General features: G+C 36.7%; 1 protein-coding gene across 9 annotated transcripts in view; it reads left to right on the top strand.

Annotated features, from left to right (window-relative positions):
• Positions 1-14,753, top strand: part of FAT1 (FAT atypical cadherin 1) — a 109,076-nt gene that overhangs the window by 30,346 nt on the left and 63,977 nt on the right. For all 9 annotated transcript variants that reach the window (XR_007168856.2, XM_048078317.2, XM_048078314.2 and 6 more), the window contains exon 3: positions 5,369-5,683. Coding sequence is in view for 8 of the 9 variants with exons in the window: in XM_048078317.2 (XP_047934274.2) it covers positions 5,369-5,683 (315 nt within the window). In the remaining variant the exon portion in view is untranslated. The remainder of the gene's footprint in view (positions 1-5,368; positions 5,684-14,753) is intronic.

The raw sequence follows: 14,753 nt of genomic DNA, 5'->3' as shown, positions 1-14,753 counted from the left end.
TAAATGGCAATATGTACTAAGCTGAATGCCACCCCTAATTCTATTTTTAATTGAAAAGATTGTATAGACTTTAGTGATGGATTACAAGAGTAAGTGACTTACTCTTTCGTCAGAACTCAAGCCAGCATTACAGTCTGTGTTGGTGTAAATGCAGGCTCGTGCCGCTGAGGGACAGCATGCCGTTGGTAATAACATGCTTAAGCTACTCTTCTTTAAGTCTTTAATTGGGATCGGCTGTTCATTGACAGTCATATTTGATCAAAACCTGTGTTCCTGCAGTTCTTAAAATATTGCCTTTTCCCCTCAGAGATGGCTTTTAGGCAGCTGAAGAAGCTTTTTGATTTGTCCAGCCTATTAGAATTTAGATTAATTAAGTTTGTAATCAGATTTCAAAAATCGTGTTCCAGGCCAGGGATTTCTCTTAGTTTGGTTCAAACGTCGCTCCCAGGGCAAGTTCTTCTAAACTGCGTTTTCATGCTTCGCTGAGAAATGATTGCGGGTTTTGATTTCCATTACAGAATCATTAATATTGTTAATGAGAGTTCTCATGGATAAGTACACTTAAGGAGGATCATCCCTGGGAATTGGGGGTATTATACTTTGAGCGTTTGTTAATCAGATAGAATTGGCATAGGTAAGACTGTCAGATTTGAGATGGATTTATATGTTTATTTTTGTTTTAAGGGTGACTTTGGTTTTAGTGATTTGGGTTATGGGATTAAAGTTGGAAGTGATGTTGGTTCTTGGCAAGAGTGGGGTTAATGTTCTAATTTTTCCCCATTTGCTGTATTCTTAAACCAGCCTGTTCCTCCATACTGAATGCTGTCTTATTTCTGTAGTACAGTGTTCACTTAGGACTTTTTCCTTCTTATAATAAAATCAACAGAAAAGTCCAGTTGCATCAAACAGTAGCAATATCTAGTCTAAAATTTCATACTCACAAAGATCGTAAAACTCAGCTGTCGTCTTGCAGATGACTGAGAAGCATTTCATCAGAGCTCTTTTGTACTCCCCTCTGGCGGTTAGCAACTGATGAATATGAATTTATTTTTATCATAACCACCTGAAAAGCTTAAAGATTGCATGTCCAGCCAAGTGAAAATGTTTTTGGAATACTCATTTCAACATATTTTATGAACAATAATATTTACAAGTCTTTGGGATTATCATTCATGCTAAAGATTCTCTGGTGGAGCTCTGTGGAAGATTTATCTACTTGTCTTGCTACATAAAAAGCAAATGGTTTGTAAAAGTTAAATTTACTGATTTGCACTCAGCATAGAGAATAGGAAATTTGCTGACTAAGGTTTTTTTTTGAATGGGAGAAGAGTTGGAGATAGAGCCTTTAACACATTGAAGATATAATAGAAGCACTTAAGCTGTACTCCCTAAATGCGATTTGCACCACTAGAAGAAAAAGGCAAAAATACTTCTAAGAAGCCGAAACTTGCTGCTGAAATTGATGATACTGATTAACATGTTGCTGATACTTAATGGATCTAGCTGATTGTAAGATTAAAACAAATTAACTCTTGCTTGGATTGGTTTATTACTACTTTGACATTTGATTTCCCATCATTATCTGCTGTAATGACTGGTGTGAGGTCAGATTGTGCAGTAATGTTAGAGGGGAAAAAATCCAAGTTCTGCTGATTGTGTTTCCTGACAAAAGTGCTGAGGCAGGACCAGAAGAATTCAGGTTTTGGTAGTCAGTGCTTCCCCCCACCCCTCCCAACCTCCGCCCAGGCTTGTGTACCAGATCAGTGTCTGCTCCATTTTATTGTTGGGTGGCAGCAACGTGGAGAAAGTTGAGTCACGCTAGTAGACCAGTCATGCCTTCTCTATCTGCTCTCCGAGCTCTGAGTAATGAAGAAGAACAAGGTGTGGTGAGCTCCCCCACCCCCTCAACATGCAAGCAATAGAAGGAAATTTTTGCTCTATATCCTCAGGTCTTCTTTTACATGGCTTTTATACCAGAGGAATGTTATTTTGGGTCTTCATTTTAATATTGTCAAAGTAATCCACTTATCATGCGTGATGTCCATCTAATACATTTTCCAACTTGCATACATACCTGTCTACTCAATCTATTTTAAACTCTTAAGTGGGATGGGTGGAGGATTTTTTATTTTTTTTTTTTAAGTAACCTTTGTCTCTAGGAAGTGTTTGTTTAGGAATTAATCTGTTAATAACAATAAATGCAAACAGTTACGTAGCCTTTTTTGCATATCTGAATGCTCATAACATGTTCTTTCTAGCTAGTATAAACTTCCATTTGTGGTTATAAACAGCAGAGAAAATGTTCATCCAGCAATTCAGTGTCTGTTGGGTGAGAAACATGAGAAAAATGGAAGAGTAATTTTTAGTGAATAACATTTTGTGTTACTTTTGCTAATGCACACAGAGTATCGGTGACCCTGTAGCAAAATGGAGAAATTCTGAAAACCAGAGCTACCCTGCTGGGCAAAAATCTGTGTTATATGACTTGTTGAGTAGTCAGGTAATCAGACAAATTACAGCTCTTTCATTGGGCATTTCTGCAAAAGTCAGTGTCAAATACGCAGCAGTAATGCCAGATAGGCAGAACTAATTTGAAATGAAAAATGAACCAAAAATACAGTTGCCCATTTTCTCTATTGTAAAATTAGTCACTATCCCTGTATCCCAGTAATGCTTCTACATATTTCTTTCTGAAATACTTACTGTTGTTGGTTTGGTGTGGTACTTTTTTCTCCCCTTTCCCCTTTTAGAGTATGTGATATAAGAGAACGGACACTTGAGAAATGGCAGTTCACGAAAGCATAATTGGTTCAGTCTTCCTTTCCTTGAGAGAGGCTTTGGTAATTAAGGTGGTAGAATCTGTAAATGCCAGGTGAGCAGATTGCGGGAGAGCTCCACTACTGTGAGAGTCTCTGTCTCTGTTTTTAATATCAGGCAAGGCTATCTTAAAATGAATCTGCCACTTCTGATGTAGTTACTGTTAGGAATGCAGGGCAGGTGTAAAATGATAATGGTTGCTCAGTTCAGCACGTAAGCGTGACCACTGTGCTCTGCACAGACCGCAAGCAACAGAGCAGCATTGCTGGAAGCCCTGCGAAGAGGGAATTACAACAGGCTAGGCTTGTGTTTGGGAGGACATGAATGTTTTACAAAATTTTCTGAGGCATGCACGGAATCTACCCAGACTGAAGATGAAGTGCTTGCATGCCACATCCAGCATTTAGGTTTAGAAATGAGGCCACAAGAATTAACACATTTATTTACTCCCGGGCAAGTCTCCTGGCTGAAGCAGAGAAATGCAAAAGGTGTAACATAAGCAAGTTACAAAAACAGAATCCAGGTAACTGTGCTCAAGACTAGGTCTCCTTTTTTGAGAGAGCAAATTCATGGTATCCTATTTAAAATCACTCTTTATATTAAAATGAGAAATGGTGCAATTAGCCACGGCACAAATCAGCGTCTTTATAGGATTTTTCTATAACAAACTGCAATTAAACAATGCAAATAAATACTGAGCTAAAGAGATGAATTGTAAAATGTCAGTGTCCTTAAAGTGAACACCTTGACTTGGTTTCTGATGGTGTTCCTCTGCAAAGAAGGAATTTATAAAGCCACCAGTTAGCTTTCAAGAAAACTTGTATATATTGTATGTAATGCATATAAATATTTTTTTCAAATTGCAATGTTACCTGCCCTTGCTTTTCATCCCAGTAGCCCAAGACTGTATACAACCAATTTCCATACTGACACCTGGTGGTAGTTCTGGGATACTGTATTGCTTAAAATACTATATATGGGCATCTTGCAGGTTAAGGTATTAGATGCTATTACCTCCAGCCCTCCTAAAGTCTTACTGACAACTTAAAATATAAGATGGTCACCATCAACCCTTCATACATTCTCCCAAAAAGCAAAGAAAATAATGAGTAAATGAGTAATTCCTCAATATTTATCTAATTTTGTTTAGCCTGAATATTTAAAAAATAAAAAATGTCTGGGATATGTGAAGGAAATCATATCTACAGTTATTCATTTTTTGTAGGATTTCTTGTGAAAGCATAGTGGCATAGTTCATCAAAGTGCTATTTAACTGACAGTATGCATGTTTTATGAGTAGCTGGGCTCAGGAATATCATGTGAATATATCTAAAACCCAAAACTGGGACCCATGGTGAAATTTTGGCTCATCTGAACTCCAGTCCAAATTAGGTTAGGTATAATATTATAGTATATAATAACATTTTTTCTTATCAGTATAAGAAAAAATAAGAGCCGTGTCAGAGCCTTTCGAGATTACCGCAGGAGTGGCTGCAAGGTGTTGGTCTATCCCTTCCTCTGGAATGTATTTAGCTTCGTTTTAAGTTCTATCTAGAAAATGTCTTGAATAAGACAGCCAGTAAGAGCAACTGGATCAAGAAAATAAAAGTGCAGTTTTATGGTGCAGTAACTCTGTGAATCTGCTTGATGTTCATCCCCTGACAAATAAGTTATGCCATGTCACAATTTTTTGATATACAACATATGCATTTTATGACTGTAGATTGTAGACTAAGGTGCTTGTAAAAATAGGGCTGTATTTCCTTCACAGTGGATAAAAATTTGAGCCCCTCATTATTTATTTAGTTCTGGTTCAGACAAACTGCTGTATGAGGTTTGTGAGTTGTCTAGCTGTTCCTTAAATGGTAATTCATTTTATGGGTGCTAAAATGAGCTAGGCGTTGCTTTCTGTTATCAAAGTAATGGCAGCCAGTGGTTGGTCATAATGCTACAAAGGTTGCCTTGAGGTCTAACTTTGTTTTCCTTTTCTGTGAGATTTCTATGTGAGCCTAAATACTTATGCACATTAAGAAAATTCAGTTAAATAATTTACTTGGGCATGTAGATAAGAATGTTTTACATTTAAGTATATTAATATGTGTAACAATAAACAGATCAAGAGTCTGGTATCCAAATCAGATAGTTTAATATACTATAAAATACAGTGTATTAATAAAGAGGTTCATTCAAGCCCCCCAAAATTGTGTATTACTCATTATATTTAATCCTTTAGGCAAAACAGTTTTTTTTCAATAGTGTTAATTGATCTGATAAATCTCAAAAGACAATGCAAAGGAAGTTAAGTAATATATTGTGTTAATAGCTGGAACACGTAATCGTTGAAAAGTGTTTTATTGATTTTGGTTTTGGTGTTTTCAGGTTAGCTTTAATGCTTGTGTGTGTATATTAAACGCAGCTTGTAGAATCAATGTCAGTTATCCTGAACTTGTTGATTTTTTTCTCATTTTCTAAGCTTGTTGCTTGCTCTGTTTCTACACACTTCTGGATATTTATTGATCGTTCTCTGTTTATCTTTTGTCCTGTTAAACAGGTATTATTGAGACAGCTGATCGCCTGGATCGTGAGAGTACTTCATATTACTGGTTGACTGTTTATGCAACAGACCAAGGTGTTGTGCCTTTATCATCTTTCATCGAAATCTACATAGAAGTTGGTGATGTTAACGACAATGCTCCTCAGACAACAGAACCAGTTTATTACCCAGAGGTCATGGAAAATTCACCTAAAGATGTATCTGTCGTTCAGATTGAGGCATTTGATCCAGATTCTAGCTCAAGTGAAAAGTTAACCTACAAGATTACAAGTGGAAATCCACAGGGATTCTTTTCGATAAACCCCAAAACTGGTAAGTACAACACAATGTTTTATTTTAAATATGAGTGAATCAATTTATTTGCATAAATATATAAAATGGGCAAAATCAACATCTTTGGTTTAATATTGTAACCATGCTTCACAGTAGTTATAAATGGGTATCTTGTCTCTGTCAATATCAGTAATGTTTACAAACCTGTAGAAGACTATCTGAGAGTGAAACTGTTTGTTCAAAGTACTTGACATCCACACCCTGCGCATTTTGGGAAGGTTTACTTCAGAGTAGCTTAGCTTTAGACTAGTCAGTGTCCATTTGCATTTGTAGTGCTGTAAATGTGCTCTTAGAATACATCTTTTAGCTTAGCTTCATCCAAACTGTTTTTAGTGGTCTCTCTCTTCAAATTTTCATTCATAGTTTTTTAGCCAATGCCTGCCCCCCTCATCTTGTCCACCAGCTAGTGTTAGCCAAGACAATGCAAGGGGCTGTATGCATAACTGTTGCCACTGTACAAGATACAAAACCTGGAAGGTAATCTATATGTGTGGCTGATGTGTAGTGAAAAGAAAGTGTGAATTCAGTGCTTGATTGGAAAACTTCAGAAAAACTTACTGAGGGTTTAACAGGAAAGTACAAATACAAGAAATAGCTCACCTTTTAATATCTGTGAATTACAAATACTGAAGTATATGTAGGGCAGAGAGACAGCAAACAAATAATCCATTTAAACTGAAGCTGCAGAGAGAGTTTAAAAACAACATAAATATTGCCCTCCATCCCTTGTGAATGCATGCTGAGAAAATAGGTATTCTGGATATTCTTAACGCAAATCTTCCCTGATATTAAAAAAGAGGTAGCTGGGTAGAGCATGGTTCAGCTTTTTAGGTAGCTTTCCATAGTACGAATTACAGGAGACTTTTCTGATTCACTCAAATTTCTCAGAATCCAGAGATTTTTAGACTAGAGATGCTATAGACGTATAGATGGTGATTTTAATCTGTAACAAACCTAGTAAGTAGAAAGGCATGACGGAAACCTTGTTATTCATTTAGCTCTTTGCTCATTGATGGATGGAATTTCAAGGGAATTTAGAGGAGAAAAAAAAATTATGAGTGAGAAGTGTTTTGAAGGTTGTGTTAACACTATAGCCTTCATTCTGTTTCATAGTTGTTTCAGCTTAGGGTATGAAAGACTTGCATGCTGCATCAGCTGCAATTGCTGTGTCAGCAAAGCTCTGACTGCAAACACAGGTATGTTATTTGGGTTATTTCTGACAATAATTTCTTAGTGTGTACTGTCTACTTGTGAGACGCTGCCAACAGGCACATATGAAATAGCTATATCAAGAGAATGTGTTTAGTATTGTTAAGGCCTATATCTACTATGTTTACAGAAATGCTGGTTTACAACAAAGGCAACCTACGAAATAAAACAAGAAATATTCAAAACCAATCATCTAAACTGGGCGCAGTAACTGTGTTTCTTTTTCTTTCTCTGCTCGCACACAATTCAAAAGGAAAACTTTTGTGGTTATTCTTTATACTCTTACTCCTCCCTTCTTTCTGTTTTTGGAATTCAGCATTTGCCTGCTGCTTTGATATTTCTTGTTGTCTCAATCAGTGATACTGATTTAAAAAAAAAAAAGGGGGGGCAGAAAAAAATACCTGTGAGTTACCTGGAAAGAATTTGACTGGCTTTGGTGCTCAAACTGCAAGTGAACATGAATTCTACCTACACTTACTCTTTACTGTATATAATTGTCTGATCTGCTTGTGTGTGCTATATCCTTGTATCTTCTATACTGCATTTTCTCTTCCACTTTGTTCCAGTCCTTTCCAAGTCCTCTCTGCTTTCCCTTGTGTAGCATTTTCCAAACTTTGTGTGAAGGACAATTGCATGCCTGCTTCACATAAGTTTGGAGGTGAAGAAACATCTTTATTCTTATTTTATGGGTAGAAAAATCAGTGTAGGAAGAGACTGTGACTTATCTTCAGACAGAGTTTGTAGTTTTCCACATCAGTAGCTTACTGGTGATCTCATTTATGTTAGAAAGAGAGCTTGAAGGAGCCCACACACAAGATGTTGAAGTGATAAAGAACACTTAATAGAAAGCTAATAAAGATTTTCTGTCAAGAGAGTTTCTTACCTGCCTTTATTGTGGCATACATACTGTAGAAGTAAGTATTGCAGTCTGGAGTACTGCTCAGCTCTGCATTAAAGGGGAAAAACAAATGGAAATAATTAAGTCATTAGATTGTACAATACAAGCACTGCAAAGAAAAAAAATCTCTCTCTGATTTACGTTCAGCAAAGGGGGAAATGTTGTCTTTGAAGGTGGTTAGAATAGCAGAGATGGGTAAATTCCTTGGTGTCTACTAATGCTACAGTTATAATGCTAGATAGACATAATAAATGCAAGAGGGAGGGAAAGAGGTGGGCAGAGGAAAAAACTCTTGCTGATTTCTGTTGTGTTCCCAGAGTACATTCAAGTAAGTTCAATGAAAATTAAATAGCTAGCCCTTGTACAATGTCTTCCATACTATATAGGACACTAGATTTCATGTCATCTAGTGGATGGTATTCTTTCTTTCTTCTACATGTTCAGTTTGAAACTGAATCTGCAGTAGATAGTAACATAGTGATCAAGGTGAGTTTTGAGGTTATCACATTTGTTACTTCTAAAGTCTGTCTACTAAAAATCAGATCTGTTTAACCTGGATAGGTCTTATTACGGGTGAAAGCTCTTTCAATAGGACTGCAATGTTAAGGAGCTTAAAGATCACTTTAAAAGATTTCAGTTATTGTTGTAGTTATAACACAGTGTATTTTATCCCCCTCAGTTAATTAAAACAGGACTCAGCTGAAGAGTACATTTGACCAGAGTTAGTGAGATCAAATCCTGTCATGTTTGCTTCTGCAGATATGTTACCCTTGTTGGACCTTGTCAGGCTGTCACGCTCTAAGGTATTTGTCAGAGGAAGAGAAACCTTTGCAGGGCCCCAGGTTTCCCTTCCAGCCAAAAGGGAGATAGGTCTGGAATATGAATCAAGCTTTTAACTGTATGCCATTGTAACATTGAACGTGACAGAGTGAAAGTTAAGCATCTGTTACGTATGTTACTTTGGTTGGCTCTGCAGCCAAGGACTGTAATGGCATTCAGTCCAAGTAAAGCAAAGACAAGTGTTTGGGTTCTTAAAATATGTGGTGAGTGCTAAAAATACATTTCAGCTGATACTATGTTATTGTCTCCTCTCTAGGTCAAGGATCCATCTTTTTCTGTCTTTTTATAGAATTAAACACTGTTGTATCATGGTCTGTGGCTACAACTCCCACACATTATAGTAATATAGGTTATAAATAGCAATAACCTACATGCAACTTATGTCAAGTAAAGTACTGCTGTCTGTTCTCATGCATGTAGCTAGTTTATTTCTAGAATTTATAGCCTCTAAAATAGGATGCATGTGTGTATTTGTGCAATAAGCATGTTTTTTTTTAGGTGGAGAAACTGACATGGACCTTTATAGGGGATAGTGCATTTGTCACAGAAAGATTGTTTTTATGACAAGAAGTATCGATTTAACTGATCTGCTGGAAAGAAAGTGCTACTAGCTGAAGTACTATCTGCATGCTTCTTACAGTGATCAGTTTCTGAGTTTCCAATAGATCTTCATTGACACTTGAAAATATTTTAATTATTTTAAGTTATGAAATAACTTCCTTGAAAAGAAGCATTGCTAAGTTTTTCTTTGCATGCAGAAATTTCGCTATTTCACTCTTTGGACCAGGATATATGACACAGTACATTGCATGATATTTGCAATCTTTTCAGATACACTTAGTCTTTGGTTGAAGTAAATGAAATACAATTGTCTTTAGTTTGGGAGTTCCCATATTATGGAGGGGGAAAAAAAAAGCTGCTTTACATGTAAGCTAGCTAAGTGTAATAAAAATAGTTGCCATAATATTATTTCCAGGAAAGAATTAGAGCAAAAACTAATTGCACAACTTTCATAGTCAACCTGAACAGAACTGTAGGTTAGTATGTCTACAAGAGCGTAGATTTAGACTGGATATAAGGAGGAAATTTTTTCATGGTGAGGCACTGGAACAGGTTGTGCAGAGAAGTTGTGGATGCCCCATCATTGGAAGTGTTCCAAGTCAGTCTGGATGGGGCTTTGAGAAACCTGTCCCTGCTCTTGTTGGGGAGTTGGGAGTGGACTAGATCTCAGAGTCACTTCCAACCCAGACTATTCTATGAAACTATGTAAAGTCTAAGTACTTTATATCTACTTAACTTCTTGCAAAATAGGTTATAATTAAATATGAAAGGTATTGGGAAGGAGTTGGAATTGGCAGAAATTGATAGCTATTCAGAACACATCCTGGGGCTACTGTGCTTTATCTTACCACTTAAAACTGGAGCTATTGTGCTGAGGATCAGGAAAGATTTGTGCTTTTAACAACATTCATGTAATTTTCTAAAGCAAAGGATTATGTCAGAGTAAACATTTTCTGGTTTTTGTGCTTCAGAACTCAGTCTGTGTTATTTTTTTTCTGGTATGTATAGTAGAAAACAGTAATTTTTCACTTACTGTGGGTGTGGCTCATCTGCTTGTAGGGGTTTTTTCTTTTTCTTTTTACATTTTGTAATTGCCTTCTAAGAAAGTCAAAGATTTTGAAACTTAATTATCGAAATACTCTTTAGTTGCTAACTTTCATTTTTAGAGGTGATGGAGAGTTCTATCATAATATTGTCCTGCTTATACGACAGTAAATATCTTATAAGGAACATAAGCTGTCAGAGTGCTCATCAGAACATGTCTTTTTCCTAGGTGTTTTATTCATAATCTGCTGCTATAGGTAAATTTCAGATACTACACCATTCAAATGGCAAATGCCTTTAAGAGTTCTTAGGCTCCTTGTGTACAGGTAGAGTTTGACAACTATCCATCCTACCTACCTACAAGTACAGGTTCTATCTATTGGATACATTTGGGTACATTTTGTCTGAGAAAGCAACAAATTGGGCAAAAAATGTATGTGTTAGGGAATGAGTAATAAGCTGTTTCACTTAAGCCATTGATTCAACTTCAGTCTCTTGTGGGAATAAAATATTTTACATCTCGATGAAATCTTCCTCTCCTTCAACAAGATCTCTTACTTTAATAAACATGTCTGTTCATCTTCTACTTTTTTGAAGAACTGTACTCACATACCCAAAGTAAGCAGAGGAAAATGTGTAACATCCTTAATTTGAGTCTGTCGGCTCAGCAGGTGTTTTATTATCAATTTATTCATTAATATATGCAAATTCTGTCAGGGGTAGTATATTGACTTCAGACTCAGACTAAATGGAATGCTTATGTAGTATTTGTTTTATATCTGCATATATTATTTGTGTTAGATGTGGATGTTAAAAACTTGTTATTGGAAACTTTTCTTCAAAAAACTACTTAAAAATCTATATTGGTTCCTCTGGGAAACCTTATTTCCTTTGTTTTGTAGATGAGTCTCTTAGTGGTCTGGAAAACAGAGATCATACTTTATAGTATTTCAGCTATACGCAGTGAATTACATCCTTGGTTGTTTTTGTAAAATATTCAATGCAAGCATTTAATATTTTTATTTTGACATGAGCACAATTACACTGGACAAATTTATGCTTTTGTTCCATCTTTTATTCCTTCATTTTATAATATCTTGATTTGCTTTATTGCTTTTGATGAGGAATATTTGAAGCATGATAGTTAACATGCAGTAGTTCTTAGAAAGTGGAACGGGTATTTAGTATGGCATCTACAAATAATAGCTGATAATATTGTATACAAGTGTATATTTATAAGCTGTTTATGAATTATGTCGTTGCTAGTCTATATTGGATTAATCATTCAGAAATGGATCTGTTAGTGCCAATTCAAGAGAGTTATTGTATTCATTTTACTAAGAGCTTTCAATCGAAACATGTAATTTCATTTCTATTTGAGAAATGAGAGGAGCATGAATTAGATGATTTTTGCTGTTGTACCTGGCAGGAATTGTAAAGGTAGTAGGCAAGCCAGCTCCCCAGTGTAAAATGTATACTTAGAGTTCCTCAGTGTGACATTGTAGTGGACTGGAACAGAATTTTTGTTCTGTCCTTGCTTCTTGTGTTTTGTAGTTTTATTTTATTTTCATTCTTTCTTGCGGGGCAGTCCCAAGCACAAATACAAGCTGGGTGAAGAATGGATTGAGAGCAGCCCAGATGAGAAGTACTGGGGATATTGGTCGATGGAAAGCTCAACCTGAGCCAGAATGTGTGCTTGCAGCCCCAGAAGTCAACCAGATCCTGGGCTGCGTCAAAAGCAGCGTGGCCAGCAGGGCAAAGGAGGGGATTCTGCCCCTCTGCTCTGCACCTGTAAGACCAATATAAGGACATGGACATATTAGAATGAGTCTAGAGGAGGACCACAAGGATGGTAAAGGGGCTGGAGTACCTCTTTTGTGAAGACAGACTGGGGGAGAAGAGTCTGGTGAGACCTTATAGCAGCCTTCCAGTACCTAAAGGGGGCCTACAGGAAAGCTGGAGGGGGACACTTTGTCTGGGAGTGTAGTGATAGGACATGGGGGAATAGCTTTAAACTAAAAGAGGGGAGATTTAGATTAGATATTTGGAAGAAATTCTTTTCTCAGAAGGTGGTGAGGCCCTGGCACAGGCTGCCCAGAGAAGCTGTGGATGCCCCATCCCTGGAGGAGTTCAAGGCCAGACTGGATGGGGTCCCGGGCAACCTGGTCTGGTGGGAGGTGTCCCTGCCAATGGTAGGGGGTTGGGACTGAGTGGACTTTAAGGTCCCTTCCAACCCAAACCATTGTAGGAATCTGTGATTGCAAACTTGAAGAAAGGTGTTCAGCTTTAACTGACCAACAATAATGGTTCAACAGAGTCAAACACAAAGCATGGATATATAAGAGCTAAGAACATCCTTAATTGCTGCAGAGCTAGAGCTATTAAACTGAACTCTCCAAACAAAACAGCTAACTGAACTGTAGGCCTCACTCTGTATCATTTTCACACAGATAGTATTGTTTTGCCATGTCATTATTTTAAAAGATAGCTACTCCTCAATGATGCAGGCTTCGTCTAAATATGTCAAAGATTGCTGAGATGAGGTGTCTGAAAGAAGCCTGTAGTGCTTTCTTGTAAGTGGCAGGATATGCAATGGAATGGCAAAGACTCCATTTGCAAAGCTAAAGGAGTTCCAGCTCTTCTTAGTATTGCTGAACAAAAGATTGGATCCTAATCAGATATCCATATATATAGGATGAAGGAAGACCCTTGCACACTCTTTTTGATTACCTTGTCCATGTATTCACCCCAGAAATAATTTCTCATCCTGCGAAATAAGGTTTGGAGTTGTTTTTTTTTTTTGCCAAATTGATTTGCTTACTTCCATTCCCCTAGGACTTCTGCTACATTTATTGTATTGACTAGATTTGGCTTGGGGAAAGAATCAGGGCTGGGTAGTAAATAACATTTTCTCCAGAAGCCATCCCTCAGTTCAGAAATTGAAAACAATAATAGCAAATGAGGCAGGGAGCTACTTGATGTTGCTTCATATAAGAATTTTGAGTCAGACATGCAGGAATGCTGAGTGCAAAAGCAGAGCTTCATGCCTTGATATGAGAGCTGGCACATAAATTCGAAAACTAGACTTGGATTCATAACCTGGGTAGGAAATTAACAAAATTATTTTTGAGTGCTCACTACCCAGTATTTCAGTTTTGCAGGTATAAAATAGGAATAGTTGCACTACCTAATTGCATTGGAGTGTTGTGAAGGTATTCATATTTATGAAGCACTTCAAGTAGTATTATGAGAATTCCATGGTCATTCCTTTGAAATTAGTAATCTGGTGGTGCAGGAGTTAGACCATTTAGATAAGGCCTCACTTATCCAGGGAATTCCAACAGAAACATTGAGTGATTACCCATTTTGGAACATAACTGTGTCCTGTGCTCTGAACGAGGCCTGAGTCTGTGTATCTTAACACACACTTACCAGAAAGTCAACTTCAGATGACTTTGCAGTCTTGACTCTGGAATTTCCAAGCTGAGTGACTAAATCTCAAGATTAGTGTTTTGTATAGGATTTAATATTATTTGATTCAACTTCTGATCATATTTTCTTTTTTTCTATGTTCTTTTTTAGTATCTAAAGTTTTTGAAAGTACTTTCACTAAAGTGATCCTGCAGTAATTTAAGACTGTGGCAGTTTGTTTTCTAAATTATACCACACCTCAAATATACATTATGAAGTTAACAACAACCTTCAAGCTGAGTTAAAAACCTTTTTGTATATACAATCCTACCATATAATGCTTTTTTGATATAAAAAGTTTGTTCTATCAAATGGGGATAGAAGTTTTGGTAGCACTTAGTCTATGGATCTTGCTCTCTGCTTATTAGTGTCTAGCAAACATTAGAGCATTGAATTTATAAAATTATAGTAGCTCATGGGGAAATCATCTGCCTCACGTTTATAACAATTTACACTGTTTGTACCTTTAAAGCAGTATCTTGTGTGTGTGTTTGAGTTGGAGACTGAGTGAAGTGAAATAGGAAATGGGTACAGCTGCAAACAACTTCCATGGGTTTCCGATAACGCTGGAGAATTACTCAGGAAATGAAGGGGCAGTGACCACACAATAGTATACACTTCATTTTGACAAAGGAAATCTTTGTTGTTTAACTACGTGTGGTTTTTAATCCCAATTGAGCTAATAGTTTAGAATTCAAATAAAACAAGCACTACTACATTACACACAAGTGTGATTTACAGTTAAATAAAAACCCCAAACACTGAAATTATTTTTCTTGCTACTTTAGCTGACAACAAATGACATGCTCCATTATTGTTCATTTATGTCCCACAGCTCAAAACATATGTAACAACAAATATGTACCCAACTATTTGTCTGTCTTTCACGTGCAGAGAAAATAAAGCATTTCATTATATTGACTGTAGAAGAGATTTTTTTCCTTCACTTTTATTGAATATGTGAACAGAATTAACCCAAATGTTTGTTAAACTTCTTCTGCAACTAGAGAGGATTATATGAGTAGA

Source organism: Anser cygnoides, chromosome 4, assembly GCF_040182565.1.
Source record: "Anser cygnoides isolate HZ-2024a breed goose chromosome 4, Taihu_goose_T2T_genome, whole genome shotgun sequence".
In the NCBI taxonomy this organism is placed as follows: domain Eukaryota; kingdom Metazoa; phylum Chordata; class Aves; order Anseriformes; family Anatidae; genus Anser; species Anser cygnoides.
Note: the sequence above shows the minus strand (reverse complement) of the source record. Positions and strands in the feature narration are given on the sequence as shown.